The 26,907-nt window shown below is 30.0% G+C and overlaps 2 protein-coding genes across 3 annotated transcripts in view; one reads left to right on the top strand and one right to left on the bottom strand.

The window, feature by feature from the left end:
• Positions 1-2,727: 2,727 nt before the first annotated feature.
• On the bottom strand, positions 2,728-5,379 carry LOC118184344 (THAP domain-containing protein 10-like). Of its 2 annotated transcripts, XR_015038319.1 has the most exons (3): positions 4,965-5,377; positions 3,116-3,274; positions 2,738-2,984 (listed from the first exon to the last, which is right to left on the bottom strand). XR_015038319.1 is itself a non-coding variant. In XM_085807038.1 (2 exons), exons 1-2 carry the CDS (start codon positions 5,115-5,117, stop codon positions 3,227-3,229), a joined length of 201 nt encoding a protein of 66 aa, XP_085663164.1. In that variant the 5' UTR covers positions 5,118-5,379; the 3' UTR covers positions 2,728-3,226. The 2 variants fall into 2 exon arrangements, 1 of the variants encoding a protein (XP_085663164.1); XM_085807038.1 differs by having other exon boundaries at positions 2,728-3,274; positions 4,965-5,379.
• Positions 5,380-10,146: 4,767 nt separating this feature from the next.
• Positions 10,147-26,907, top strand: part of LOC118205122 (transmembrane protein 164) — a 382,545-nt gene continuing 365,784 nt past the window's right edge. The window contains exon 1 of the mRNA XM_085807034.1: positions 10,147-10,431. The gene's annotated coding sequence lies outside the window, so the exon portion shown is untranslated. The remainder of the gene's footprint in view (positions 10,432-26,907) is intronic.

Below are 26,907 nucleotides of genomic sequence, written 5' to 3'. Positions count from 1 at the left end.
AAAGTAATATTCTTAGAAGCATATGATATTAGTCACCAGCTGCAAAACAGTTAATTTTTTGCCCTAAATACAAGTTTATTACACAGTAGTCATACGTGTAACTTAATAACATGGTATATAAAAAATTAATGATAATAAGTTTATCAGAAATGAATTAATTCTGCAAATAAACTTTCTGCATTTGAAAATTTTCTACACCTGAGGGGAGGGAGAGATCTAGTAAAATTAGATTTATTATAACTTCAGTTGGACCAAATACCTTCTCTCTCTCTATATATATGCATCACTAAAGAAATAAATAAAATTATCATGCTTAAAAAACAGATGTACCATACCAGTTTTTTTCCCCTTGTTACCCTTTACATTGAGAAATAACAAACAGTACAACGCTGAAAAATACTATCTTTGAAATTTTATTTAAATGAAGAAACACACACCATCTTTTTATTTAAGCATTACACTTCAAAAACAGATACACATACCAATTTATTTTCACTAGCCTTTATACTAATAACATGCCATATAAAAATTAAAAGAATTATCCTTGAAATTTAGATAAAATGAAGTAACACAATGAAAAATTTATGCACACGGACATCTTTTTTCTATTGCATGTTGTCTGACATGATCCACAAGTGCCTAAAAATGTACCCAAGGAAACACATTTCAATATTAACAAAAAATTGTTTACAGATTAAAATTCATTCATTTCATACCAGTATTATAAAGATCATGCATGAAACAAATCTGCTTTCCCATACTTTTAAGTAAAACTGAACTGAAATTTTATACTGGAAAATATGCTATATTTCTATATATTAGAAACAAGAAAATAATACCATAATAATATACTCATAGCCTAGGAAAAAGTAATACATATTACATAAAACACATAAATTATTTAATATAAAACATACATACCTTCTAAAATTATTTTACTTTTTGTTTCTTATTGGCCGATGCTGATGAATATGAAACGTTATGGGCTCTTTTGTTGATAAGATGCTGTGTAAAGCCTTTGCATCTAGTAATAAAAAAATTATCAATAATTACTTTCTTAAGATTACAGCATTCTGGCATGGCCACATGCGTACATTTATCAATTATTCTTTCAACTAATTCTTTTGTGATGGCTGATTGTAAACGAAGGAGTACATCTTTACATTTTTGAAATTCTCGTTCAGCTTCCCTACATATTTGATACATTCCTGAAGAGATGACCTTCAGTCCACCTTTATTGCTATGTTTTGTAAGAATTGTGCGATGCTCGGGTATGTCAGGTTCCAGCATGTCCTCTGAAATGGTCATAGCTGTTTTACAATTTTCACATATGCTTTTTTTTTTCAACAACTTATTATATATGGCTCCTGCGATGTAATGTATATCATTTTCTTCCACAGCTGGGGGCAAGCGACGTTTCACTGCCACTGCAGAAGAGGTAGATGGCACTACAGAATTGGAGATAGGATGCAAGACCTCCTTTCTGATAGCAACCTCTAATTCAGAAGCATCAAAGAGGCTGTGGTCACTTTCAGAACAATAATTTGGATTATTGATATCTGAAATGAACTGTGATAGGCACACTAATTTCAGTGCTCTCTTGGCTTGCAAAGCAGTAGGCTTTGCACCCAACTTTCGTCTAATCTGTGAAAAGGCATTTTCCAGCGCATCTTGTGTCAACCTGCCTGGTAAGAAAAATGTAAACCCCTCGGAAAATAATTCTTTTGAGAGTTTCACAACACTCAATGTGCTCATAATAATGCCAGTTTGAAATGGCTTCCATGCTTTCCCAAACTGAACAGTTTCAGTCACATGAATGAATTTCAATAAAATATTAAATTTCTCATCTTGATTTTTGATAGTGATGCCTTTTTTTGGATGCCTTGTAGTCATAATTGTAAACCATTCTGCTACAAGTCTCAGCCACCATGCAGAAGTTAATGCTTCTTTTGCAACTTGGTGTAAAATACCTGCTTTTTCAATAGCAGCAGCTGTTTTTACAGAAAACAATTGCACAGCAGATGCCCCATTCATCGAGGAAAAGTGTGTTGGGAAAAGATGAACTCTGTTCAAGTGATGTAGAGATCTCAGGGCAGCATCTGCTTCTATCTCACTTGACCAGAGTCGTTTCACATACACTGAAGATACTATCCTTGATGGCAAGGCATGCTGGTGGCGAAATTCCTCTGGTAATATTATAATACTTGAAAGAAATGTATTTCTCATATTTTTAATGAGATGTGGTACATCTGCAATACTGTGAATGAAAACATCAGGTCCTCCAATGTTGTAATTTGTCTTCCTATCTCTCCTAGAGACAGACACATCCAATGACGACCACATTGCTCTGTTATTGCTTCCCATATCTGAAACAGAGGCTCTTACAGTTAAACCTATTTCTGTAGCTGCTACTACAGTTCTATGAATTAGATCTTTCATGTCAGAACCTGATGTTGAAGGCCCTGTTAATTCATTGGCAACAATCTGTTTCCATGATGTTTTAAGGCCTCTAAGCATTACAATAGTGTAATGCTTAGCTTCCTAACGTAACATTTCCAATGAATGACTTAGACGATGTATCAAAATCTTGATATGAAGCTATTTCCATTTCGTCAACTAAAAGGCAGCAGTTCCTATCAAGAGCATCCAATGAATGAACTTTTGTCTTGAGGAAAAAAAACAAATTTTCTAAAATGCCAAAATTAATTTTTATGTCCCTAATCCTCCTGTTCAAGGTACTGTACGATGGTGCTGGATATCCAGTACTTCTGAGGTAATTATATCCATGTTTGCTCAAAGCAAATCGCATCTTCAGTCCTTTTATAATGGACTTTTCTGACCAGATCCTTTTTGACTGCACAGCAAGGGTTCCTACTTGCTCATCGGACAAAAATGATGTCAATTTTGCATCTTTTTCTTGAAGCTGTTGCTCAAGGAATTCTATTTTTTTTTAACAACTCTTCATTTGAAGCAGGTAGAGTTTCCTAAATTCAAAAAGAAATAGTAAACATGTTATGCTGTGATTATTTTTTTAAACAATGGTTGACTGAATTAATATATTTGTAATAACAATGATTTTTTCAACAATTTTTTTGGAGAATATTAAATAATTTACCACTTCAGTATTTGGCTTAGGACATCTTACTTCTCTTATCCTCTTGTCAGTTACAGATGGTGGTGGATTTGGAATGCTAAAGAGTGTTGGTACTGCAGTTTTTCTTAGTTTTTAACTATCTTTGCATAGTGACTCAAATTGAGATTCCTCAAAATGATCCTGTAAATACATAAAGTAATAAAAAAAAGTATACAAAATAAATAAAAGTACAAAAAACAAACCACACGAAAGAAATGTGAGAAAAGTGTTTCACACAGTGAGGTTGTGCCAAAGGCAGCAAGCATGAACTGTAAGTAAGTATAGGCAATAAATAAATATGCAGGTAATTAAATTAGGCCCAGTATTATAAAAAACTGAAACAATAAACAAACCATGTCTAACATATCAGCAGCAGCATCTTGTAAGCTTGGGCAGAATTTAATTATTCAATATTTATTTTTTGCCTATAATTTAAAGTGTTCTTTAGAACATTATCCAAAAATTAAATGAAGTAGTGTTTTGCTATAAAATTAAAAACAACTAAAATAAAACTTTATATTTCTTGCTATAGTGCTCTTACAATAGATAAGAAAATATGAGTTCACTTCACCCAACTTTTAAGATACTAGGCCGATAAATACATTTATAATTAGAGCAGACTATGATTCTTGTTATAATTGTAGTAATGTTTATTGCTTTAATTGAAATATTTAATTTTTAATTCTCTAATCATTCAAAACATAGGCCTAATTTCGAAGCACAGTGCCAACATGCATTTTAAAAAGCATCAAGGCCAGTTTAAACGACAATTTTTTAAATTACATCCCCACAGACATATCCATTTAAAGTTATTAAAAACTCTAGAACGTAGTTCAGTAGCTTTCTGAATTTGTAGGCAATTTCTTATTTAGAGATGACAACACAAAATAACGCTTCAGAAAATATTATTTATCATGTATAAAAATCTGCTTTGTAACACATATCAGTAATAACTGTTTATCAATGTCATGAGGATTTAATTTGACGAGATCACATTCTTTAGAAGTATCAAATTCATGAAAGGATTTTGGCTTGGCCTTTGAAATTCATCATTATAGGCAGATTTATTTGATTGTTATGCATGCATTAAACACTACACATGCATTAAAAACACTACAATTATTTTTGAAAAATACACATGCAGTTTCACAAGTTTTCTGTGCTTATTTGAATGTTCTGCATTCATTTCTAAATCTTTACTCCATTGCCAAATTGTATAATACTGTGATTATAAATATATGGTACTTGCAATTATTGAAGTCAGATTATATATATTTTGTCTCATACTATTCAATTTATTCTATTGACTTCAGATGTCAATGTCAAAATTCTGGAAGTTATTTTAACCAAGAAACATTAGTGGGCACCGTGCATAAAAATCTCATCTAACTTTTTAACAATAGTGATTATAAAATAAAGAAAAAAATTATATATCATTCCAACGATATTGCAACTATAGTATAATGTTACATATATCTTTAGCAAACATTCAGATTTTATCTTGACTTTCCAAATTATGATTTGTTTTTTAATAAATTTCAATATGCTAATGATTTTCATGTTACATTAGTATAATTTCCACAATTAGCACAGGAAAACAAAATTTGCGCTTTATATTAGAAGAGAAATTTCTTTTCCACATTCAAAACATCCACATTGGCGATGTTTGGCGACGGGTACATTAACCCTAGACTAATTTAATTATAGCTATTATTACAGAAATTAGCAGATACTTAGGTTATTGTACACAAGAATTTCACTTTACTTACACATTATAAACATCAGAGAAGATATAAACTCTAAATCAAGGCGTAATTAACATTATACTTACTAAGCAAATTTCAGCGCTTGGACCAGGTTTCCAATTGTCTCTTCGGCAATTATTTACCCATATTTTTCTTCTTTCTTCATTTTTAGGAAATTTTACCAATGTATGACCTTTCCGTGAATGATTTGAACAATTAATAGCTGCACATCCGCCCATTTTACACAAAAAAAACACAAAAAATTGTTGCACCGTAACTACACAGCCGCCATTTAATCTCCCACTTGGGATAGCGAATGCCTGATGATTCAGCCTGGTATATAGGAGCCTTACGTTGACCCACCATCAAAGAATTTGTAATAGTGCTGTAGAAGTAACGAGAAATTGTGTACCCGTATGCATTCGTTACTCGGTGAACCAGTACTCGTTACTATCGTATCGTTACTCGTTACTTTCGGTAAAATCGATCGGTATCCGTATCCTGAGCCTATTTTTATCTGTATACGGCCTACGCGATAGGGAGTTTTGCGTCGTATTTTTGGGTAGAAATAATTCACCTCCTTTTGTGGTGCCACAAAAGTCAGAAGCTCCTACGAAAGGCCGTCAGGAAAATAGGAAAAAATAAAATAAAAAATAAAGAAAGAAATAAAATAAATATTACAATAATAACATTAATTAAAATAATAAAAAATTACTTATTAAAAACTTAATAATTAAAATAATAAAAATAGTGATTAAAATAATGAATAATTAAAGTAACATAATAATTAACAAATGAAATATAAAATATAAATTAAAATAATTCTTAAATTTATGATGAATAATTAAATTATTAAAGTAAAAGACCAGACCTTGTCTTATTGGCTTAGTACCTTTTCGTCCTCTCTCATTTCATCCCAGCTTCAAAAAGTGTCATTTCGTTCGCTGCCTTCCCCCACCAATTCCCTCTTTCCCGTTTCATCCGCTGTTTGAAAAATAGGTGTTTACGATAAGACGAACATCTGTTTACTTCAATTAAAATGGTTTAGAAGAGATGATTGTTTCTACTTCGACTTAGCTTTTGATTTCTAATACTATTTATTATTTTATGCAGACGAATTATGCTAAGCAGAAGAATGAATTTCAGACGTGTTCAGAAGGTGTTGTATCTGAATATAATAACATTTTTGTTACATAGTATCCATTTTTTTAATTTCACACATTTCTAAAGCAACAGGACCACGGTATCACTATTTTGGCACACACGCCAAAAACATGTATAATTAACATTAATATTACATTCTTTATTAAAAGTAATGGGTCCTCTTTAAATGCAAACATTCATGCTTTTTAGAGGATTTTACATGTCGTGGTCTTAAAAAGGTGATGTTCACTACCAATGTTTGTTTATGTTCTCAAAAATACAGATCTCTTAGAAAATGACCTCTTAGAGATGTCGTAATTAGATGATTTGCTATAATTATTTTCTAATAGATAACAAAATTAATGAAATTTAATGTCAATAACTCGAAGAAGCAAGTTTAAATACGGTGCAACAAAAATACAGAAGTATTTTAAAGACGAAAATATTCATATTTTGTCAATGTCAAATTTTAAAAAGAATTAATTTTGGACAAGTTATGAAATCTAACTTTTAATGTTGTCTTCTGGTTCCTATATTTATATCTGGCAAAGTTTTATACTCGTTATGAAAAAATAAAAATACAAGAAGTCTGAGTCCCGTAGACAGAGACAGACCGGGAAATTTAATTTCAAAATTTGCAGTGTTTGATGCCATTTGTAACTTGCCTTCGGGTATCGCTTAATTAAGTTAGAATAATTCGAGGAAATAAGTTTAAATGTAGTGCAGCAAAAATAAGCAGAATTTAAAAAGTTATGTGGTAATCAAATTTCACTTTTCATAATGACAATAAAACTTTCTCAAATACAAATAAAGAAACTGGTTGGTGTTGGTGTATTTAATTATAGCAAAGCACACTAAAGTTATCTGCCTAAAGGGAGGGATGCCTTCGTGGAGGACTTTCTAAGGGAAACTGGCTCGTATAACGTTACACATGGGGAAAACCACGAAAACACCCATGCATCCAGCCCTTTCGCGGGATTCGGACCGAACTACCAGTGTTCAACGACTTTACCGCTCGGCCGCTGGTGGGCTAAAGAAACTGGGAGACAGCATTAAAGATTAGATTTCGTTATTTGTCAGTTATTCGTTATTTCGTTCGCTGCTTCTCCCCATTCCTTTCATCAGAACCGCTAATGACGAAAGGGTGAATTTCTAGTAAAGCATGTATATTAATGTTCATTATACATTTGTCACATTTTTGCTTTCTTTCAAAACAGCGATACTGTGGTTCTATTGCTTTAGAAATTAATAAAAGGGGCCCTATGTTATAAAAACCTAATTATATTCAGATACAAACCTTTTGCACATGTTTGATATCCATTATTCTAATCAGAATGTCTACAGAAAATATTGAATCAATATTAGAAATCAAAAGCTAACTGAGAACGAAGTAGTAAGAGTCATATCGTCTAGCCTGTTTTAATTGAAGAAAACAGGTGCTTGCTTTATCTTAAAGTGAACACCTGTTTTTCAAACAGCGAAGAGCCCACCAGCTCTCGAGCGGTAAAGTCGCTGAAGACTAATAGTTCGGTCCGGGGTTCAATTCCCGGCTAATGGCTGGCTGCACGGACGTTTTCGTGGTTTTCCCCATGTGTAACTTGCATATGAGCCAGATTACTTTAAAAAGTGTCCTCCACGAAGGCATCCCTTTTCTTAGGCAATAGCCCTAGTGTGCATTGCCGTAACCAAATAATCCGAAACCGAAAAAAAATGGAATTGGGGGGGGAGGCAGCGACAAAACGTCGTTTTAGAAGAATAGGCTACATAACCAAATTTCACACATCGTTAAATGTAGGAAGCTCCAACGTATTTCTGAGCTGTGATTGGTTCAAAAATCACGTGTACGGAAACTATATTTGGCGACAATATCACCAATGGGTAAAATTAAAGACATGTCTTGTTTTGCAGCTTTTAAATCTTTTTGTCAGGGGGGGCCCAAGAGCGATGCGCAGTGCAGGGAGAAAGTTATGCCACATACGCATGACGTCATGTGGGTGACAGCGTTAGTTCTTGGCGTTTGTTTACTTTCGTTGCATCAACAGTTTGATTTGATTTCTGTTGTTAATTTGCTATTATACCTAGGCGGAAGTGGCAAATTGTGCTATAGCGTTGTGTTAGAATTATACACGTTAATACGTTATATGGCGGAAAACACTCTTTACAACCAGATAAAATAACTATTTTTTTAATGAATTTATGTAGTTTTCATACATAACTGTGATGTAATTTTACATTTATTTTTCATTTTACTGCTATTTTACATTTAAATTGAAAAATTTCTCATTTTAAATCATTTTTTATCATAATCTTCATTTTGTGTATGAGACTTACATCGTAGTGAGATATTTAAACTCAATGTCATGTTTACCAATACTGAGTACCTGAATGATTAGTTAATAAATTCGCGTACCCAACTTCATTCACATGTTTTGGTTACTTTCTTTACATCCCAAACGTAATTCTATGTATTGAAGCAGCGTCTGGGTTAAGCTTTGCGAACTAAGTAAACTGATACATGCCTCACCGTGAGGAAAGAACAATTTCTCGACCACACTATGATGCAAACATCGAATGAGTGAGTGACATATTTCCTTCAGTGTTATTTAACTGATGCATACAGGTATGTGTGATGTAATTTAATTGATATAACTTACACATGCTTGAACCTGAAGGAAAACAAATCTATGTATAATGCTAGAATACAAATAGCGAAAGAGTAAGATCTTCTGTTTAGTGTTATTTAACTGCTGCATATGTTTTAATTTTGATTCCATATAACTTGTTATTAATTATAAGAGAAAGAAAAATAATTCAATATTGAACACATATTTCGAGTATAACAAAAGTATTTTAAGAAACAACCTGATAAAAATACATTAGTAATTAAAAATATTTAATTTGTGTACAGGCTGAATTGAAATTAAGATGTGGTGGTGTATTTAATTATGGCAAAGTACACTAGGGTTATCTGCGTAATAGGTGTGATGTCTTCGTGGAGGACTTTCTCAGGGAAACTGGCTCGTATACACGTTACGCATGAGAAAAACCACGAAAACACCCATGCAGCCAGCCCGTTCGCGGGATTCGGACCGAACTACCAGTGTTCAGCGACTTTACCGCTCAGCCGCTGGTGGGCCGAAACTAAGATGTAGGGCAAGTTTATTATTATTATTATTGTGCGTATATGTGTAAGAAAATGTATTTTAATTGTTCCATTTTTAATGTATGGAAGGAAGAATAGGATGCCAATATCGAAGATTATTTACTATAACAAATAATCACGTCAGGATAAATGTTATATAGAAATCTTGGCAGTGTAAGGGATTATAAGAGTACTTCTAGATTATACTGAAAATATACGCACTTCTGCTAAAATCTGAAGTGAATCAGTATGAAGTGACTTTTCACTTTATAATGAATGCGATAAGTATACTATTTAAATGTATAAATGACGGATATTAAGAAATTTGTAGAATTTTATGGTATTTAAATATGAATTTGTTAAGTCAAATCTTTTTATATATACTTTTTTTATATATACTTTTTTTTAAAAGTATATTAAGTAATATATTTTTATATATTACTTAATATACTTTTATATATACTTTTTTATATATACTTTTTATATATACTTTTTTTTTTTTTTATATATACTTACTTTAAACTGAAAATGACGATCATATATTTCTCATGGAATGTCAAAGTTCATTTGTATTAAAAAAAGTGCATGAGCAATGAAAATAAATAGAATAATACTTTTTGATTATGTTTTTACCATGGTCTTAGCAGTTATGCCATCATGTGTTCTGTTCAACAAGATTTATTTAGTGGAAACAATACTACGAAAAAATATTAAAAAATACCTTGTTTTACAATATTTATTTCCCTTAATTAACTTAAATATCGTTTTTCATTTTCTAATACTTTCCTTTACGAAAAGAATTTAATGTTTACAATTATTTTCAGCATTCTTACGAATTCTGTGCATAAAATAAACATTTTCTTTAACAAAATACTTAATCGGAAAGTATATACCCGGTATTTCCGGTGTATCTACCACATATAAAATGATCATTTTGCTTTAGTTTACATTTTTTCCATTACCAAAATCATGTAGCAGACGCGTCGGCCGATGTTTCTTGTCTCCCGGGTGACGTCACTACCAGCAACCAATGGCACGCTTTTTCCGTTCCTGGCCTAACCTTAGTATATTAAAGAACCTTGTCTTTTTGTGTATTGTGCCTTAGTGTGCTTGATTAATTATATTTTTAGCAGAATCCTTAATTCTTTTTATATGCCCGTATAATATTACAACCAGTGTTCATATATATATACAACCAGTGTTCATATATAAACAACCAGCATATAACATACAATCAGTGTTCAACGACTTCACATGTGCATTGACTGGTAACGTTCATGAATCTCTTGTTTCTATACCGTAAATAATGTACTAGTGTATACACCTATATTTGTGTTATTACTGATTTAAATTCATGTTCAAAATGTTTTGAAATTACTGTAACAATAGTACAAGCTTATTATTTCGTTTCTTAATTGCTGAAATTTATTAATATTACTTTTTCTTTTGTTTCCTGGTTTAATTCAAAAACATGACTTTAATTTGTACAGAACCGTATTTATGATACGAGCGCATGTCATTTTTATTTTGCTTTGATTTGTGTGTTTCAGGCATATTGCATTTCATTACAAACACCAAATCTGTCTTAAATAAATATGTTGTAAACATTCAGAAAATTCACTTTTTTTAATTAACCATATTTATTATTTGTACTACTGTGTCACATTGTAGTACTTGTTACAAAATTTCAAACATTATTTCATTTTTATTATATGGAAATTCTAAATAATATGATGCAGTGATTCTTATGTTCACAGTATCAATATTACATTTGTTACTCAATTTTTCATTCATATTATTTATTACTGAAATATTTATTCATTAGTCTAAAAAACTCTCAAAGAAAAACTTTGAGCACATAGAAGGGACAAAAATTAGTTATGTTAAATAATTATTATTGTTTCAAATCATTTTTTTATCAGCTATGCTATGCATATTATATACTGAAAGGTTAATATATTACGACTAAAGTTCATTTATCCACACATAAAAACAAATAGAGCACCTGTAAGCCTCATTTATATTTATGTTTCAGAAAGGGCCACTGGGCTGCCCTCACTTATTTCTAATTAGTATCTACGTATGTCTTTTCTAGAAAAGAATGAAACAGTGTAACAGCAAGGCATGAATTTGCTGCAACTATTAGTGCTAGAGTTCAGAACCAAGATAATATAGAACAAGTTTAGAGAAGAACAGAGATTTTAAAAGTGATTAAAATTCAACCCTCATATTATAATTTTTGAAATGCAGAGATAAAACTCCAGATTACCAAAGTGTGTCAGACACTAAAGTACACCAGATTATCACTCAAAATACAATTGTTCTATATCAGTCTCAAGTTGAATTTTGCCCATAGGGAAAAATTTTGCATGGATACTTAATCAAAAACAATCAAAATTTCTCTTCTATAAAGGAGAATTCTGATATTTCTCTCTTGCTGGTATATTAGAAATTTACTTCTTTCTGCTACAAAACTAATTAAGCACCAGATCTCCTTTTGTAGGAGATGTGTGAGTGTGTGTGAAACTCCATATTGCTGAGAATGAAAATGCTTTCCATTCAATATATGACAACAGGCATGTGATCTCAGATAGACCATACTAAGGCTAGTGCAGCCAATCCAAGTAGCAAAGTTTTTAGAATTCAATAGCCTATTCAAGACTATGTTTTATTAGTATGGTGACTGACAATACCTCACGGACTGGAGGTAACAGCATTCGCCAAAGTCCTCATCTCCTTTCTTCTTGCTTAAAAGCAAGATTGCTAACGATTGCTATTAGTATGTTTTCATTTGAGATAGTTTATAGCAGTTAAGAGAAAAAAATAACATATTCCTAGACAGCAGATAAGAATTTTACTAAAACAAAATTCTACTGAAATGTGAATTGAAATCAACTTGTATCTAAAAGACTGATGTATAAGGCTACTTTATTAAGGAAAAAAAAAAAGGAAGAGAAATCTGGCATATATATAATAAGTATGCAGAAGTATGCTGAACATTTTATACCCTAATATTGTTTGGTTATGTTTCAATTCTACGTATTCATGCCTTTTAGGATTAAAATATTATGACAAAGCACTATTACGTTTATTAATGGGAAGCAATACAAACTGCTTTTATAGAAAACTTTCTAAGGAAAACTGGTCCATGTTTATATGACATAAGAGGAGAGAAGAACCACAAAAATCTCATGTAACCAGCCTGTATAATAACTGGAAATATTTTGTTTATTGTTATCATAACAATTCAATGAATGTTAATAACATGGATATATGGTTATGCAAAAATATTATTTTTTAATGTTAATGAAACAACCAGGGTTCAATGACTTTAATTACGATGGCACTGAAAAAGACTTATTACTTTAGACTTCCGTAAAAGAATAATTTGTATTTCAGTTAACCTCCTTTCGAACCACTTTAACTTCCACTTGAACCCAAACAAGTTAACATGATAGAGGAAGCATTTGACTGAAAATTTACTAAGCCATTTGGTTAAGTATCGGTAGCATTAGCACACCATGCAGGAAAGGAACTTCTAAATATCATCTTTTATTTTTACAATCTACAATACAAATTATAGTCTTTGTGCAATTCAGTTGCTTCTTAAGATGAATATAAGTATTACATGTATATTAAGAATATAACAATTTAAAATTTAGAAGGATTACAAAACATACCTAAGAAATATTTTTAGATTTAGAAAACAAATATCGTTTAATAAATAGCACACAATTTTGAAATTTATCATTACATATATAAAAGAAAGCATAGGGAAAATATTAAACTGAAAGAATCAACAAGAACTTTATATTTAATTGCTTTTGCTGATTTTTATAAGTCTGGAAAAATACTCCAATAGAAAAGACATTTTATCAAACTCTTTCCTTAATGAAGTAGTCATCCAGTATTTTTATTATAAGCACACAATTACAAAAAACAATAAACTCAAGATATAGAAATAATATTTACATAAAAAAGTCATATGACTATAGATGACTTTATATAAAAAAAAAAAAAAAAAAAATACTTTCAAGAGGTATCTAAAAATCTGTTTGGACACTAAATTAAAATTTTCACATAAAAGTGCAAAGTATAGCATTTGTTTTTCTCCAAAGTTTGCAAAATTTATTAAATTTCAGTATTAAATGAAGCATCAATTCAAATAAATACACAAAATAAAACATTTTTTTAATTTTCCAATTATATCTTAATAATTTCTTTACTTTTATTCATTAAAAATTGGCTTCTTTATTTTTTTGAATATGTGTGGTCTTCAGATGAAGCAACTTGTAATAGAAGAGTAACTTCACTTGTAACATTTAAAATTTCACTCTTAATAAGATCTGTTTCATTGCCCAATGGTTTAGAAATTGTATTTTTTCTAGTTTTGGGTTTCCGTTTTGTAGAAAAAAAAGATCTTTGGGTTTTTATGCTGACAGTCTGACAAGTTGGTGAAGGCAGTTTGTGAACTGACACATCTAGCTGAGAGTTTAAGAAAGAGCTTAAATCATTTAATATTCTGTTTGTTTTAACTATAGCATTATTTTGGGTCACAGGATTTAGTTGTTTTATTTGACTGCTAATTTTCTGAATTAATTGAACAGATTTATTAATCTGAGAACTAGGTGTTCTTCGAATAAGAGAATGGATTTCTGAACTGTTTGGTGAATAAATATTTGAATCAGTGTGTACATTAGTGGTGCTTCCAACTGACAAACACTCTCTACTTGAATTTTTTGATTTAGTATCATATTTAGGTTCACACAAAGTACTCTGCCCAACTTTTATTTTTCGCATTGCAAGATGTATGTGTTTGCATATTACATTCCTAATTAAAAAATCTAAACAGTTGCAACTTACATTGTGAACACAAATTTCACATGGTATGCATCGCATGTGAGAGTTGCAACTTATTTTGTTAACATATATTTGATATTCCTTATCACATGATGAACTTTTTACTTTGAAACCATCTTCACTCACATCATCTACAAGACAAAGATTTAAATTGAGACTAATCTTATGGCGATTATGGATCATCTTCAATTTATTCGACAGTTTTCCTCGTTCTAGTTTCCTTATTCTTTCAACTGCTTTGTCTTTTATAAATTCTAATAGTTGAAAAATGCATGTATCTAATCTGTGATTTACTTTTGATCCTAAAAATTTATATTTAAAGACTCGATGAAAAGATTCTAAGTGCATATTTGTATTTACACCAGCTTCTAATCTATAGCACGCTGCTATTTCTGTCATACGGCAACCATAAGTTTTTAAAAAATATTTGCCAAATTCTTTGACATTTTCGTTAAACTGCAGTAAATCTATTACATTAGACCAAAGAGTTTGAAACTGCTTTTCTTCTTTTTCTTCTAACAAAATTATAAGCGACTTGTATACTTGACACATTAATTCATTATTTTTAATCAAGTTTTGAAGTTTTATTCTCAATGCCCTTTGAACATGCCAAGCACAAAGTAATTTTCTTGGACTTTTCTCAAAAATGTCAACCCATGCATTAAAATATGCTGGGGCATCATCTGACATAAAAAAACTTCGGACAGAAATCTGATGGTAAATACTGCTTAATAAGACCAAAAAATTATTTGAGTACAGCCTTGTCCTCCTTATTGCTAATGCAAAAGGCTGCAGGGAAGCCTTCATGATGTTCATCAATGACAAGGAGTGTTATCAAATTAAAACCATATTTATTAGTCCCACGAGTTGAATCGACACACACAAGATTTTGACCAAATTTTTGTAACATTTCTCTTTGGACAGGATGCTGGATGACCAAAAATATATCATTTATATTTAAATCTCGTAAAAAATCCTCTCCATTTTCTCCTTGAAATTTACAGGCTAAAATTGGATTGTATTCAGAATCTAATTTTAATTCATTTATAAGTAAAGATACACTAATGGCATCATTCGTATGTCTTTGTTCTTCACACAATTGGTATTTTTGTTGAATATTTTTAATATCCTGTCGTGATGTTAAATCATATCTAGATGCTTTTGATTTTGTTATAAAAGAGTCACGAATTTCTTTTAGTATGTCATCAATGCTCATTTTATTTGCAAGTTTAAGAGCAATAACTTGCTTTTCATTATCCATCAATCTTAGAAGGCCAAGATCTTTCACATGGCCATAATGATTTTCATATAATGTACAAATAACAGTTTTATTTGGTTTCTCATTCACAGTTAAAGATGCGGTGCACATAAATCCAGACTTGCAAGAATTTGGATGTATTCGTGAAAAACTTTCTTTTTTCCTAGATTGACCACTTCTATGACAAGCAAAGTAATAGATTGTATCCCCATTTTCTAATTTTTTATTTCCAGTTCTTTTCATAAAATTCACCTTTTCTTTTTCTTCATAATCAGATTTCCACACGTAAAATTCCTTAATGGAAGTAAATGTCAACTCTCTCTCGTACAGAAATTTTGAACGAACTGTTTGAAGATGATTACGTAAATCTTTTCCATATAAAAAGGATTGCATACAGTTTTCTTCAAAGCAATGAAAAGAACCTGCAGATACGCCTAAAAATAAAATTTTTAAAAAGAGAAAGAAAGAAAAATAAATCCAAAAGCAGAGTTGGATTAATTATTAACAAAAGCATATGATTAGGATATCATGAAAAGAGGGACACATTTGTGATGCATGACGAGAAGGTATTCGACATTTTTCTTATGCGATGATTTCGACTTTTAATATGACGCCATTAAATCATTAACATACTTGTTGAAAAACACACTGCCTATATGCTGTGAAAAGAAATTTTCGCGCAGCATACTTTGGTGTTACAGTGACCTTGGCCTTATTCGGAATTTTAGTGATGAATACTTTATTTTATCCACTAGTTAAACGATGACAGATTAGTTGAATATACTTTGCATTCAGAGTTTCACGCACCTGAGACATCCATGTTTGTTTGAAAATGACTGCACCTTAAAATTGCAATGAAAGCACAATTTATTTGAATACTCGATGATAACAAACTTTTAGAATGCTGAATTTGCAGATACTATTTTACAGAAACCCAAATGAGGAATAAATATTCCACTGAGATTAGTAGCGCATAATCCAATCATGTCGGGCTTTAAAAAAATGTAATGAAAGCACAGGTAAGCAGTAATGTAAGAACACTGAGATACAGAAGTGTGCACAATGTTGTTTAAGCATATATACTTCATACTTAGAGCATACATCCATTTTGATAAAGAAGTAGTCGAGCCGGATTAAATTCCATATTTATTTAAATTCACATTTTGTGGCCACAATTACATGGCACTCCAATCGTGCGTATTTCCATAATAATTTTGATACAAGCGAACATAGGAGATGGCTGCAGCACCTGAACAGGATGAAAGCATAAGAGAGAAGAGGAGTGTCGCAGTAGTAATGCAGAAGAAGAAGGGAGGAAGTCAAGTTTCAGTTCGAGTTAGTTTTGGTTTACAATTATTTTGATTGGGCAAAAGGTATCTGCATTAAGCATTACGTAAGATCGCATGATTAATTTGAATGATGCAGTTTAGACTTATGGCGCTATTTCTAAGACAGCGAGATGAAGTCCCCAAATTAAATAAAAAATAAAAGAGGTTATAACCAATCAAAATTAGAAGTTTGCTTTCATATTTTTTTATCTTGCACACGTATTTTGTTACATCTTACATATATACACAAAAACAGCTGATAATTAGTAAAAGTTTAAAGCAAAAAATAAAATTGGATTATTTTCAGATAAAATTACTGCTTTATTTACTTTAATACAAAAAGTAAAGCCATTAATTTTCCCCCTCTTTTTTAAGTTTAAGAATAGAAAATCTAAGAGATTTTCTTATTAAAATCAGATTAAAATACTCTATTTAATACATAATAGTTATGAAGCTAAAATAAATACTATATAGGTAATTGATAAACAAAAGGTGAAAGAAAGATACCTCTGGACTGTGAATTTTGTACTTTATGTACATTTCTTATATGCTTTAAAACATTACTCTTGCGTGAAAATTGTTTTTCACAATAAACGCATGTGGTGTGTATTGAATACATCATTAATAACTAAAACAAATAAAATAATTAATCAAAATTTAAATAATTTATAATTATTATTTTAAATATATGTTGAACAGGAAATCATTTGAATAAATTATTTTATTGATAACACATAAAATGGCATTTAGATATTGTAAGAACAGAACTGGATTTGCAGTGGCCCACTTATTGCACGAGAAATCATTATTTTTTATTTCAAGTATTTTATATTTTTCCATCTTTAATTATTTCATAAAGTTAACTTTAACATTTTGTTAATATTTATATTTCTTTATGCTGAATGGCAACGAGTTTTGATTATGATTACTTTGGATTTCGGAACGTTATTCTAGTAACATTGCATTTTGATCGCTGAAAATAAAAAGCAATAGACTTAGCTAATTGTTTATAATTGATGCTGCTCCTAATCATAATTTAGTTTCAACATTAGTAGCCAAGCGCTACAGATTAACCACTAAGCAAAGTAAGCACGTGCCTGGGGCATCAAGGAAAGCGGACACCATAAAAAGTTGCTTAGACTCCAGAAAATACGGCATTATAAAAATTTCTCACTCCTGGTCTTACCATGGAATGCATGCAGTAGGTAAATTAAGACAGAGAAAAGGGATACTAAAATATTTTAAGTGCTTAAGGGGCATCTAGAAATCTTAATCTGGCTCAGAGTAAAATACTTTAGCCAAGAGATTTCATACAATTTTCATGTTCCTACAGCTTTATAGCATAGAAAATTTATGAGAATTTATCAAAACAGCTCGAAGATTTGTCAGAATTAAGAAAATAGCAAGGCACATGTAACAAAGAAGGTAACAATTTTAAATGACAGTTTGTGAGCCTGCTATGACTAATAAACACAGTGGCAAATTGACTAAAAACAGTGCAACCAAGTGTTTCTACAGTGAGGTTCATCATAAAGATACATCATGTCGCCACTTCAAATTACTATTTAAAAAAAAAAAAATCTTCCCCCTTTTATTCCAAATACGTTATTCAGTTTATACATTTTGATAAATCTAAGTTGTATTATTCAAAATAATAATAATAATAATAATAATAAATTTAACTAGAGTATTGATACTTGCATATCAGCAACATACATTTAAATGAATTTCAATAGAGAAGTTCAGTCACTAATAAATTTTTTAAGATCATTTTATTGCACTGTTACTCATAACAGGTTGATTATGCTTTCTAATAACTCTTTTTTTTTGTGAGAGTACAATCCCAATCAAGATCATATCCTGAAATCTCAAAGCAGTTTTATCTCATGTATACATGATACTGATCATTTCCTTTAATTAACAATATACCTATTAAATTACTCTATCTTGGTAACTCCTAGAACTATATGGGCCTTGATGGAAGACTGGACCTATAATAAAAAATTAAAAAGGCAGACTGCTGTCCTCAAGTACTCCGTGAGATTGCTTGAGAGAATTCAACGTACGTCTCTACTTGAAAGAATTCAACGTAAAGCATTGTACCCACCTATTGTAGTGTTAAGAAAAATAAGAAAGTGGACCTTTTTCCAAAAAGGGAATGTCCTCAGCACCAATTCCCATCTTTTTCTGGATGCTCTTCAGGCAGCTGCAGTGGCCACTTTTAAACTGTCGACTGGACATAACCGTCTCTATGCCCATTAGTTTTAATATTTTTGAATGTTCCATGCATATTTTGTGTTCAACTGGACGAGATATGACTGCTGCTCACACTCACTTTCATTGTCTTCCGAAAAATATTGGAGAGTACTCACCTCTTCGAAACTTAGTGCAGTTTCACTGGCCACTTATAGTCTGCTGACGGAGTATGACTGTATCTGTGCCCATTTATTTTGTTTTAATATCATTGACTCTTCCATGTGTATTTTGTGCTCAGCTGAACACTGCTGATATAAACAAATGCCCCACACTCATTTTCATCGTCTTGTTGAAAATACTGGAGAAACATGCAGTTTAATGACCTAGTGGCCAAAAAGCTGACATTTGATAAAATAAAAATACAGTTCTTGCAACTATTGCCTTTTTGATTAATACTTATAATATTCAGTCAAATCATGCAACTTTCGAAACATTTTAAATGCATTTTTAAACATTTCTTGAAAACCAGTTTCTTGTATTATGAGCTAGCATTCTTCTTGATGTTTTGTGTAATTCAATACTGTTAAGTATCACAATATTAAAATATCACTTCTAAATTTTTAGAAATAATTATGAATGCTTATTCAAGCAAATCTTTCAAAGAACTAATATCATGTTTTTTTTTTTAAATTTATTTCACAAAAACATCAAAGTTGTGTCCATTAAATTGTAGTATCGTATTGCAAATTAAATTTCCATACAGGAAAAAATTTTTTTTTTACTTTCAATTTTTATAATTTCTAAATGAGAATTATTTTAAAGTTTTCCAAAAGCTTTTTGCTTTAATGTGTTGTTTGAAAATAAGTTAACTTTCTAAACTTTATTAATTTAAGACAAAATTTTAAAAATGTTTGTTTCAAGACTAATACCAACGTTGGTTGATTACAAATGTATACTAATAAGACTGGTAACATTTTACATTTATAGCATAATCGCAAAAAAACCTATAATACAAATACATACACAAAAATAACTTGGTAAATCATCTAAATTTATTCCAAAACTGTACCTTTGCTTCCTTTGCTTAAGGTTACTTCTAACTTAATACAATTCTAATATAATAATAAGATATGTTAACGTATAAACAGAATTACAAGAGAAAAATCGGGCAATGGCCAACATCGGATCTAGGAAACTTCTCTGTTACATTATACCTTATCTTATCATCAGTACCTTCATTTCATTAATGTTTTCTGATGATATTAAACGACCAAAACAATTGAAATGATTTAAATAAATATTACTTGGCTAACACAAGTTTATATATTCACGATACAATATATTCTACTATTTCATGATATACTTTTACGAAAGCTCAATTTTAATATGTTATTGCTCTAATTATAGCATGCAACCTTATGAGTTTTGTTTTCTGGTGTTTAACAACTAATTTGAAGTCCTTCAGTGAAATTAAAAACCAGATTATCGGTACCAAAATAACGTTCAATACCTCACAAAATTAACAGTTCTTTCCGTACACTAGAAAGCTTTTATCTTTGCCATACCATTTCCCGGACTCATATAATGGCGGAGCTTCCTTTCTGGCGTGGTGTTTTAACCAAGACACAAATTAACGCCAAATATGCTCGCCACAGTTGCCAGAAAAACACAGTGGAGCTTCCTTCATTTGATGCAGGCCTGGAGGAGAGTGCATTTGGGAGGCATGTTCCTAAAACGCAAGGTTCTTTAATATACAAGTGCCTAGACATTGGGTTCTCATCTATCCCAGAGCTCCCCACTCTCGGTTGCTCGCCAGACGTCACTTCCATTTCAGAAGATGTAATTAAGTTGGGGGGGGGGTTGAACCAAAGCTAACGTGGTTGTCGTCTTTCTCAGAGCCGTATTATTCCATGCAGCTCTTAAATATCGTGTGCCCTCAAAATATACATTTTTAAATGGTTAATGAAGTAGTGTTTTTTACTTCTGTTGTTATAATGTTACCTATAATATTAAGCAGATAAGTTTTTATGAGTAACATTATAATGAAATAATATATCTCGAATGATATTTTTTTTTAATATTTACCATTCGGAAGATGTTAGGTGTTACATCCCATAGGCCCATAGAAGGTCCCATAGACATAATGTAAACCGGTTCGATCGTTGCATTCATCTCGTCTAGATACAGCTTTGGTCTAGCCTAGTCTGAGCGAAGCAGTGAAGCAATGGCGCAGGTTGCAAGTGAAATTCGCTCACGAATAATTCGTCTTAATAAAATTCTCTGCTTCGAATTAATTTTCGATTTATACGCTTCTTAAATCTCCTAAGCTGTAGCATATTTTACAGATACGTTTTATAATTTTCAAACTTTGTGTTTCATAAAATTAATATCTGAAATTATGCTTTGATTTTAAGTAATTACTACTACAATAGATCTGGATAACTTTGGATACTGACTTGGAAAGCTACTTAAAAATTCTTACTAAAGTTTTTTCTAATAATTCATAGCTTTAATTTTCTTTTCCTTGGATATATCTAAATACCTTTTCTAATAATGAATTATTGATTTATTACTTAGCAGCTTTAGTGCAAATTTTAGGCATTTTAAATTACTCATTATTATTTTTACTTAGAAATTTTTTAAAATATACTATTAATACAATAGTATTAAACAGGAAATGAAAACTATTGTGAAAAACTTATCAGAAGGAAAATTTTATTTTTTGACAGGAGAAAATTTAAAATGCTGATCAGCAATTAAATTCATCTCTTATAAAAATTAGCTAAATATTAAATGTATGTAGAAGATTTTTTAGAGTAAAAAGTGAAGACAACACAATTAAAATAATGAAAAAAAATTATTTATATTCAAACAATTTCATATTAAATACACATAATTTTTATATCATGACAAAAGAAATTACCACATGATTATTCCTTTTTCACATAAGACTTGAAAAAATCATGAAAATATTGTATTTTTAGATTTTAAATTAAACAAATTTTAGAGTTAATGATTTTTTTAATTAAATTATAACAAAAATGATTTGACCAAACATTCCCTTTACATTTTATTTTAACTAATATTAGATTACAGCTTATGGAATATATCATATTACTACTCTTAAATAAAGAATCTTTTTCAAAAATTTATATTTTTGTCATATTTATATATACAATTATAAATGTATCATTTCAATTTTTTTACAACTACATTTAGTGAAAATATTCTTGAACTATTAAAAATAATTAAATTTCCTTTATTCTAAAATGATTACACATTAAAAGATTGCTAACTAAAATAACATTTTTAACATTAAATAAATAAAAATTAAATTTTTTCCAGAAATATTTCTAAATTAGATTGCTTATTATGCATCAAAAGTTGCTTTACATATAAAACTAAAATAGTTAAAAGACTAATGGCTTGGGAAGCTGAAAAATTATACACAGTACTGAAATTAACATTTTTATGACATATTTTTAGCACAAAATTTATCAGAGATTTCTTTGATCATAGCAAGATAATTACGTGTTTTTAAAAACGAAAATTACACAATAAGCTTTGCTAATTTGAAAATAATAATACTTAATAGTCTTAAACAATAAGCTTTTCAGTTATTTTAAACAAATTAATTTCATTTAAAATAAATAGAATTACAATGATAAAAAAATATGAATTAAAATATTGACATTCATGATATGTAAACCATGAATAAATCATACAGCAACAACCGAATACTTCCGAAACAAAATTGATTGTATATTTTATTATTGCATATAATGACATAAAAAATTCAGCTTAAGACTGTTGATTATATTTTCAAGTAATTTACTCCACTATGATTCATCCAACCAGGAAACTTGACCACTGATGTGTTTTCACTTCATAGATCACAAATAAAAGCATCTACAAACTGTTAAAGAGATTTGGGTAATTTACGACAAAATATCAGAATCTCTATATTATCCGTAATAAACAGGTTGATTTTCTAATAATTTACAGAATAAGGAAAATAAAAGAAACCTACATTATAATATAATCTTAATAATATACTGATTTTTAGTAAAACAGTGCAACTTGCAGAAATTAAATTGCTCTAATGAACTTTTCAAAGTACAAAATAAAAATACATACAAAAATAAAAATAATTTTTGTTTTCTTAATAAAACTGAATTAAATCACAAAATTTCTGGAATAATAATAAAATATTTTTAGCATTTTTTAGTTAATTTTAAATACTGTTTACTATCTTTCATTCATAATCCTTTTAAATTGTTTTGGTAAACATACTTCAGAAAACACAAGTGCCCTTCTAGAGATACCCTTACAGCAATAATAAAATCAATAAATTGCAACATTATCAAGTATTACATAAATACAAAATCAACTAAGAATAAATGATAATTCATTAAAGGTTTAACTTTCTCAATCAAACATTTCTATCAATATAAAAATTCATTCATATGTCATGACAGATACAATTTTATGATATATTTACATATTACAAAGACAATATTTGAAATATATGTTTTAATTTTTTCTTAAAAATTCATATGATTAAACGTTTTCAATTAGCTAAAGAGTTCTATTAACTATAAAAATAAAAATTTAGTGAATGACATGTTATGATAGGTAGAAAAATATGTAAATTACAGAAGAATCTTTAATAAATGAATCACTCAATTTCATGCATTTTGTTTTCTGTTCTCCTCCTAAAATAATTAAGATTTTATCTTCATTTAACAAACTATAAAGTTCCAATTTTTAAATACCTTGCCTTCTAAACATGAGTATAAATAAATGTCAAAATTTAGTATAGAAATTTAATAATTAGATGTAACTACTGGTTTAGTTACCGGGGCTATCTGTTAAGAAAAAGGAATGCCATCATGGAGGATTTTCTGTAGGAAAATTGCCTCATATACACGTTACACATGAGGAAAAGCATAAAAACGCCCACGCAACCAGCCCGTTCACCTGGACTGAAATCTTCATTTCACTATATATATACATAAATTTTATGTTTCATTTCACAATATTTGAAACATACGTTTGCTTATTTCAAATGCAATTCACTAGTCCAATTTCACAATTTTTGCTGAAATCTCAGACGACCCATTAATTCTAGATTCAACTGTAATTATTTTCATACAGCAATTATGTAATTACATATAAAAATGGCATTCATTCTGGAATTTGACTTGAGCAAATTAAGTAATAAGCTAAACTTTAGTAGTAACAAAATTGCTTTACAGATATAGCATAACAAAAATCATAAAAATTTGTTCGGAATCCAAATTAACTATTTTTAGAACTATTTCAATAAAGAAACTAAAGAAAGCAAATGCTTTGGGAAAAAAATTTGTGTGAACAGTTTATTATTTAGAATGAGAAATATCATCTCCTACTCTTAAATTTAATTCCTTTTTCAAAATGTTGCATGTAAACAAGCTGTGAGTTAAAGGATATGTTTTTGTGCTTTCAGGAAAGAAATATTCTTATCCCATAATTGAAAAACATTTTGAAATGCATGGTATTAAAATTTCTATGGACAAAATAAAGAACATTATTAATCAGAAATAGAAAAATTGTCTATTATTACTTCTACATGAAATGAAGACTCCATTACCTGAAAAAGACAGGTACTGTTTCTGAAGTTTAACTGTTGGTAACAAGAGAAAATCCAACAATACAGTCATCAATTATACAATTATATTATTAGTCTTTAAATACATATGTGCCAAAAATAAATAAAACAATAAACCAAGATTTACAAATCAAAAAAACCCTAATGTTTGCCAGAGCATGTGGCTCAACACAGCACTATTTGTAGAATTCTATATGAAAACTATTTAGTACAAGATAAATGGAAAAACATTGGGATCACTCATGAAAAGTGGCTTTATGTAAATGACTGAAATAAAGTAGTGGAAAGGAATAGAAACCAATATGCACATAAATTTTACTAAAAACTTTTGTATCATGGAAATCACAACGCAGGAAACTGATAGTACAGAAAAATGGCTATTACCCTTTACATTTTAAACATTAATTAATTCCCAAACTCATTCTAAAAATGTGTGAACAACCACTGTAATTGCATACTTAATTTACCTTAGAGTAAATACTCTCCTTAGTTGGACATCTATAAGTAATCCAGCTCTACCTACTGTCTATTTTCCACAGTACAAGAACATACATACATATTCTTCATTATGTAATAACAGAGATGCATATATTCTGCATCTGTACAAAATAAAGAATCAATGCTATTGATTCTAAATCTCATTTATTTCAAAATGCAAAAATTAAAAGCTTTTCACACACATCTGTAATCAACCTTGATTGGGGAAAAAAGTTTGCAGAAATAATTATATAAAGACACTATAAAATAATAATACACTAGAAAATCCAATATATAAGGCTATTCAAATACATTCTCAATAATTATTTACAAAATATAAAGCTTATTCAATGCTGTAACAGAATTTATATAAAAAAAATCTAAAATGTTTCAGATTTTTTTAGCGGTTGCCCAAAAGGGTCTGTTAAGGTTTCTCACGTTCTCACTGAGCTCGTAGTCTACCAGTCTGTTTGTTAGTTCTGCATAACTCATCAGCTGGAAAGGATAAAAATTATATATTAAAATGATTTGCAAAATAAGCACAGAAAAGTATCATCATGAATATTTTATAATTTTGCTATTTTTTATTAATTTATTAATATTCTCTTCTCAGGATTGGATTTACAAATATATGTATGCATGCACACAAGTGTGTACACCCACATGCATGCATGCATGCAAACACATGTTTCTGAATCGGATCCTCATTACAGAAAAGTACCCACCTTCTGACTCAATAAAATTAATCTTAAAATTTTTAAGGGAAACAATACTAAATTATTGATATTAGTATCACTCATACTGTAAAATACTGTGTATTATAAAATGCTAAATTAAACAAGTATTGGAACTTTTAGGAATGAGCAAATTTTAACACTAGGTTAGCTTAATAAATGCATAAACTTTTAAATTACTTTAAAATGAAAACTAATAACAACATTTCAGACAGTGTTTTAAAAATTACAGAGTTAGCACAAATGATTCATTTGTTTTGAAAAAGCTGTATTTTCAAAAGTATTTTACATACACACATGAAAGATATATGAAAAGAACCACAGCCTCACCAAGTTTATGCACCCTCTAAAAATATTCAGTATGTGCCCCTTTAGTTACGTGACACACATCTACACGCTAACTGAGCTCATTTGACCCCATCAAATAAATATTGTTCCTTTGTTTAAATAATTTTGAGTATATTTCACTAATTACCATAAAAAATTGTATAGAAAACCCTTTGAATTCACCTGAAGTGACAATAATGTAAATGTATATAGAAGAATGGATTGGTTGGTTTGGGGTTGTGTGATTACGGCAAAGCCTCAAGGGCTATCTGCTTAAGGGGATGGATGCCTTCGTGGAGGACTTTATAAGGGGAATTCGCTCGTATACACGTTGCATTTGGGGAAAACCATGAAAACGCCCAGGCAGCCAGCCCATTCACAGGATTAAAACCTCAGACCGAACTACCAGTGCTCAGTGGTTTCACCACTCGGCCACAGATGGACACAAGAATGGCTTCAATTAGGTTATTATTAACAGCTATCTGTTTAGATCTGTCTCTTTGTGTGTGATCTGTGTCTTTGGTGATGATCTTTGTAGATGACATCGTAAGATATTTTTAAAACTTATATACATGTTACACATAGATAAAACTAGTTTTTAAGCAATTAGCATAAATTATCCCATTTTTAAAACTCTTATATCATCAAAGCAATCTTTTGTTTGTCATCATTTAATGAATCACAGATAGTTTCAAATACAACAAATGCAAATTAACTATAAGCACAAATGTGTAAAATAAAATAAGGAGCTGCATAACTTTGAGCTAATGTAAGTTGGGAGCATATATCTGAATATTACTGAACTTATCATTAAAACTGATAATTGAAAATTAAAAGAAAAACTGCTATATATGCACTATATGTTACTTCCTTATTAAAGCAGACACAGCCTGGCAATAATTAAAAGTTGCATG

The sequence above is a fragment of the Stegodyphus dumicola genome, chromosome X1 (assembly GCF_044657685.1).
Source record: "Stegodyphus dumicola isolate Sdum_Otavi_A_Nest chromosome X1, ASM4465768v1".
NCBI classification, from domain to species: Eukaryota; Metazoa; Arthropoda; class Arachnida; order Araneae; family Eresidae; genus Stegodyphus; species Stegodyphus dumicola.
Note: the sequence above shows the minus strand (reverse complement) of the source record. Positions and strands in the feature narration are given on the sequence as shown.

What these genes read in the sequence shown, in the direction of transcription:
- LOC118184344 (XM_085807038.1), bottom strand. Translation starts at nt 5,117, where the DNA reads ATGGGCGGATGTGCAGCTATTAATTGTTCAAATCATTCACGGAAAGGT. An exon ending in CAAGCGCTGAAATTTGCTTA is followed by an intron (nt 3,275 to 4,964) that starts GTAAGTATAATG and finishes ATGTATTTACAG; the next exon opens with GATCATTTTGAGGAATCTCA.